The sequence below is a fragment of the Panicum virgatum genome, chromosome 3N (assembly GCF_016808335.1).
Source record: "Panicum virgatum strain AP13 chromosome 3N, P.virgatum_v5, whole genome shotgun sequence".
Taxonomy (NCBI): Eukaryota; Viridiplantae; Streptophyta; class Magnoliopsida; order Poales; family Poaceae; genus Panicum; species Panicum virgatum.
In genome coordinates, this window is record NC_053147.1 from 24,444,543 (window position 1) to 24,449,993 (window position 5,451).

Genomic DNA, 5,451 nt, shown 5'->3' on the forward strand with positions numbered 1-5,451 from the left:
CTAACCCACACCGGCCGCCACCTGGGAATGGGCCGGTGTGGCGGTATGTGCCAGGTTTTTCTGTTCCCGTTATGTTTCGTCTTCTGTTTCGTTGGCCCATCGTCCTCTATCTATTTCCCCCCAACCCCGTTAGTAGAGCCATTTCCCACTCAAAAAAAAAACAGTAGAACTATTTTGCATTTTTCTTTTTTTGATAACAGAACCATTTTGCCTTGCGACGGCGCCGAGCTTATGCCTTGATCCGATGAACATCGAAAGGCAACTCCCTTAGCATACCAAGACTTGCAGAACTAACATGACACCGTGCCAAGCATTACAAACGGAGGGCGGCAAACGGCAACATGAGAAATCGCCCTCGGATGCCTAAAAACTAGTAGCACGCAACAACAAATCTGGACAGCGGGCACGCCTGACGCCGACACGAGGTAAGTATACACAGAGAGGCCTCCCCGCCGGCGACCTCATCTGAACCCAGCGTCTGCCCCGGATCTTCACAGCTCTGCCGTGACGGCCGTCGGGATGTCCAACACGGCGCTGCTGCCGAGCAGCATCCCCCTGACGACCTCCACGCCGGCGCGGTCAGAAGCAGCGGACGTCGCTGTTCTCTTGGCTCCGGCCCCCTTGGCGTGGTGCGACCGGCGGTCGACCAGCAGGGCCCTGCCGATCTTGGACGGGCTGGACAGCTGCGCCGGCGAGAAGCTCGGCGTGGCGTACGCGGTCGCGTACGGCGTGCCCGAGGCGGGCACCGCCGTGGCCTTGCTGCTGCTGCTGTTCTTGCAGGCGATGTTCCCGTCCGCGCCGCCGGCGGGGAGGTGGTCCGACAGCTTGCTCAGCTCGTCGACGTTGAGCAGGTCGTCGATCCGTGCGATGATGTTGGAGGCCAGGCTCTCCAGGACCCTCGAGTAGCTCTCGAGGATCGATTTCCCCACGTCCTGAAGAACATGACAAACAAAAAGGTTCAAGCCAGACATCAGCTGAATAACCGTTTCAGTAGGTTCAGTATTCAGAACATGACACGACGAACCTTGTTGTACTGGATCTTGCTCATGTCCAAGCTCGTCTGCGTGAGCCCGGGGAACCTCTGCTTCAGGGATATCAGGAGGCCCTCGGCGCGCTCGGCGAGCAGGTCTCGCTTCTCCGTGTCCATGATCATGTCCTTGACGATGCCCCACGACGACTTGGCGCCGGCGCGGCTCGCCGGCTTCGCGGCGCCGCCCCTCCGGCGCCACACGTAGATGGACGCCTCGACGCGGTTGGCGATCTCCAGCGCCTGGTACTCCGACGACAGGTCCAGGCAGTCGAGGAGGCAGTCCGGGGAGAACTGGTCCGAGGTGATGTACCGGTAGATGACGTCGCCCAGCGTCGCGCGCCCATTCTGACACGTCCAGCGTTGATCAGAGAAAGCATCGTGCGTTAGAATCAAGACACACCGGCCAGCAAGAAAATGTTCAGACATGGCGACATTTCTGAGCTCGATCTGAACCTTGGGCAGCGAGTCGAGGTAGGAGTCGGGCACGTCCATCTCGGCCAAGGCGTTGCTGTTGATGGCCATGGCGGCCTTGAGGATCTGGTTGGCGCAGTCGCGGCGGTGCTCGACCTGCCTCCGCGTGGCCTCGCAGAGGCCGCCGTGGGGCACGCGGGGCACCGGGAGCCACCACTTGTCGTCGCGGCGGTGGAACGTCCTCCGGAACGACGCCGAGCCGTCGCAGTCCGGCGCGCAGATGCCTTGGTCCACGTACCAGAATTCGGCGTCCCTGAATCCCTCCAGGATTTCCTGGAAGCAGAGGTTTGTCAGTCAGTCAGGAAATACTCCCCATTCTTTCAGAAGAATTGGGAGGACAGACTCGAGAGGATGTTGAACTCACGAGGAGCATGTTGTCTAGCTTCCGAAGTGCAGGCAGGTTGATGTACAGATCAGACCGTGGCCTGCTTGTCATGATCTGAAAACAAAGTAGCCCACAGGATCAGTTTACACTGCTCGCGTCATTTTTTTTGTTATCTTCAGAGTTTTTTTTTTTTTTGGTGCGAAAGTGTCTTCAGATGTAGAACTGCATATTGCAATGTTCAAGTGGCCAGTTACAGTACATAAGGAACCCAGATATTTACTGGTATATAATTATTGCAGCAAGAAAATGGCCAAACAGGATTAGCAACATTCCCACTAGTTCTGATCTCGTGGTCAAGTACTTGGCAGATGCAGCTAGGAGTGTGCAAGCATTTGACCTGGCAGGTTTGATGAAACACGCAGAGGTGACCAGCCAAAACGGACATCACATTGATGTGCTCTTTACTCTTGCATTGGGACCTCAGGACATCACGCGCTTAACTGCCCCTTTCAATACATTAGGTTAGGTATTACTCCTCCTAAACGGCTAAGTAGGCCGGACGCTGCATTGCGGTCCTGCAGAATTTAAATTCAAATCACCCAAGATTTTGCGCTCATTGCACTTGGGCAGGACGCAGCATCTGATCATGGAAATTAAAACGACGCGGTTACTGTGCTGGGTTCGGAGATCTTACCAGTACTTAGTTCATGACACCGACTGATTAGTGATTACAGGCAAGATTTTGGCATTGATGCAGAGGTTAATTTTGGGAGTGTACTCAATTTAGTTGTTAGCATTTCTAGTTACTACTAGGAGTTAGGAGCAAGCTTTACCTCCAGCCTAGTCCCGTCCGGGAACGTCTGCCATGTGGGCACGAGCTCGACGATGTGGTCGCTGACGCAGAGCAGGCAGTCCATCTCCCGCCGCCACATGGCCTTCTTCTCCGGCGGCAGCGGCTCCAGCCTCCAGAGCTGCCCGAATATGGTCGCTGCAATCGCAATGCAAAGACGGCGCGCACAACCGCAAGAGCTAATTAAGACCCCGTCGCGATATTTCTCGTCAGGGAAAGGGGAAAGGCAACAGGTGGTGGGCAGCCGCCAACGCCAACCAACCGAAGCTGGCCGAGTGGATCGCATGGGTCACGAGCGTACCGCAGAGGTTGGTGATGGCGTTGGAGATGGCGAGCGCGGTGCCGACGCCCTTGCCGCTCCCGGACATGTCCTCGCCCAGCAGCAGCTTCGAGAACCTCTCCTTCATCATCTCCATCTCTGCCAAATTCCGCCGTACAGTTGGTCCGGATTGCTGGCTTGTTGCACGTTTGAAACGGCAGAGGAGATTCGCTTGCGACGTACGTACCTGAGGCCCTGCGCCTGTCGGCCGCCGCGTCGTCCTCGCCGCCGCCACTCGCCCCGGGCGCGGCGGCGGCGGCGACGTCGGCCGACACGCAAGTCTTGATGATGGCCACCTTCTGCCAGTCGTCGGGCGCGGTGTAGGTGAAGGACACGCTGGAGGCGGCCTCGGAGCTGGCGCTGGAGCTGCTCCCGCGGCGGCCCTCCTCGTCGGCCGAGTCCGCCGTCAGCGCCGCCTCGCTCGCCGCCCGCTCCTCGTCCTCCTCCTCGCCCGCGCCGCCGCCCTGCCTCGCCATCCCCGGTCGACGAATGCTGCTGGCTGCTCCCTCCCTACGCTGTCTCAGCGAAATCCAGCGGGTCTTGGGAACCCGCCGGCGGAGGCCGGAGGCTTGGACTGAACAGCGCCGGCCGGTGGCTAGGACCAGCGACTGCGCTTGTGGGTGGTGGCGTGCGGCGAGAGGGGAGCACAGATAGACTGGACCCTCGTGGTCGTGGCCCGTGGGGTGGATGCGACGAGAGTGAGAGACGGTGAGCGGGAGGGGAGCGAGTAAAGGCTTAAAAAGAAGCGAAAGGCGGGGGGAGGGAGGGAGGGGGAGGAGTGACCGTTGGGTTTTGAGTCGCCTTGGTGGGCTTCCCCGTCGTCCGTCTGGCGCTTCTCCTACCAGGCTGCGTCTTTCCTTCTGGAGGGCATCGTCGGGAGGAGGCAGCAGGTCAGGACTCAGGACTCAGGACCGCACATGGCAATGGCATGGCCGCATGGGGCTGCGCGGCCAACGGTTCGAGGGAGGGAGGCTGCAGCCGGCAGGGGTTGGTCGGCGCCGGCGTGGCAGCTACGCCGCGCCGGGGGGCCGTCTGGCAGGTCATAGGTGGCGTGGCGTGGCGCGTCGTCTCTACGTATGGACCGGCTCTGGCCTCTGGCTCCTCACCGTGGGTCGTTGGCTCGTTGCCGTTGGGCGCTGTCGTTGGCTGCAGCGTGCAGGTGGTGCCGTGGTGATCATGTGCAGGGCTGCAGGGAGACGGGGTTGCTGGGTCTGCAAGCCATGGAAATTCCGAGGAGGCAAAAAGGGGCCGTTTGACGCATGATTCCTCGTTGCAGGTTTCTGGGTTTGTTTACTGGCGTTGAGCGTGATCCAACGGTCAATTCGGGTGTCATAATCCGAGGTGAGACTCGCCCACGGGCCACGGAGGACGCTGGTTGCTTGTACTACTTTCGTTTCGACATGCTACGCGTGCGCAACCATTTGAGAACTTAAGGGCAGCCGTGCAACTAAAGCAACTGATACATTTATAAAACTTCCATCTTATATGATTCTAACCGTTGGATATATAATGCGCGGCGGTACGTGTTGTCATCTGGGTTCACCAAACCGGTGGGAACCGGTCCGGTTTGACCGGTTACCAGTAAAACTGGTCCGGCCCGGTTCCGGTTTGGGCCGGTATCAAACCGGTCTAAATTCAAAATTTAAATTTGAATTCAAAAAAATAAAAAATTCCCCAAAAAATCCTAAAAATACTTCAAGGTGCGACGAATCTAATGGTGTCAAATTTTCTCAAAAATTCGTTCATTTAGTATAGTTTGCGGAGATTTGAAGTTAAACAAAAAAAACGTGCATACAAAAGTATACAAATACAATGTAAAAGTAGTACAAAAGAGGATTGGATGGTTCATTTAGGCTAAAATATATTATACAAATATTTATTTAGTGTACTTTGTGGGCATTTAAATTTAAACCAAAAAAGAAAAAAAATTGAATTTGGCCGGTCACCAGTCAAACCGGCCGGTAAACCGGCCAAACCGGCCGGTAAACCGGTCAAACCTACCGGTAAGCCGTTCCGAACCGGTTGCACCGCGGCTTTTGAATTCAAATTTGAATTCAACCGGTTTGGACCGGTTTCCGGCCAAACCGGACCGGTATACCGGTACCGGACCGCGCCGGTTTGGCCGGACCGGTTGGTAATGTTAACCCTGATTGTCATGTGCCAAGAACACCCCGCCCTATGTCTTCTCCGATCAACAAATGGGCCGTTCTTCCTCGGAGAAAACTATTAAACAAATTAATCGACACTTCGACAGAATAGCTGGTCCCTCATACACCAAAAGCACTTGGGCGCTGACACGTTAACCTTGAGGGTTGCTGGACTACGGTGATACATCGCTGAGTACGTTGCGACAATGATAGCTTCACAACGTATTTTAATTCACCCAACAAAGTTCTCAAATAAATAGAGAACTCTAGTAGTATTTGGTAGGCAAAGCAATTTTGTAGGCCCAGTTT

The 5,451-nt window shown here is 56.2% G+C and overlaps 1 protein-coding gene across 2 annotated transcripts; it reads right to left on the reverse strand.

The window, feature by feature from the left end:
* Positions 1 to 245: 245 nt before the first annotated feature.
* Positions 246 to 3,880, reverse strand: LOC120665289 (rop guanine nucleotide exchange factor 7-like). 2 transcript variants are annotated; one of them, XM_039944810.1, is made up of 7 exons: positions 3,183 to 3,880; positions 2,978 to 3,094; positions 2,660 to 2,814; positions 1,866 to 1,940; positions 1,484 to 1,774; positions 1,028 to 1,375; positions 246 to 987 (listed from the first exon to the last, which is right to left on the reverse strand). In XM_039944810.1, the coding sequence occupies exons 1-7, from the start codon at positions 3,469 to 3,471 to the stop codon at positions 580 to 582; spliced, it is 1,683 nt and encodes a 560-aa protein (XP_039800744.1). In that variant the 5' UTR covers positions 3,472 to 3,880; the 3' UTR covers positions 246 to 579. The 2 variants fall into 2 exon arrangements, with proteins under 2 accessions (XP_039800744.1, XP_039800743.1); XM_039944809.1 differs by having other exon boundaries at positions 246 to 932; positions 1,025 to 1,375; positions 3,183 to 3,743.
* Positions 3,881 to 5,451: the final 1,571 nt, after the last annotated feature.

What these genes read in the sequence shown, in the direction of transcription:
- LOC120665289 (XM_039944809.1), bottom strand. Translation starts at nt 3,471, where the DNA reads ATGGCGAGGCAGGGCGGCGGCGCGGGCGAGGAGGAGGACGAGGAGCGG. An exon ending in AGCTAGACAACATGCTCCTC is followed by an intron (nt 1,775 to 1,865) that starts GTGAGTTCAACA and finishes CTCTGCTTCCAG; the next exon opens with GAAATCCTGGAGGGATTCAG. An exon ending in ACCTCGACTCGCTGCCCAAG is followed by an intron (nt 1,376 to 1,483) that starts GTTCAGATCGAG and finishes TGGACGTGTCAG; the next exon opens with AATGGGCGCGCGACGCTGGG.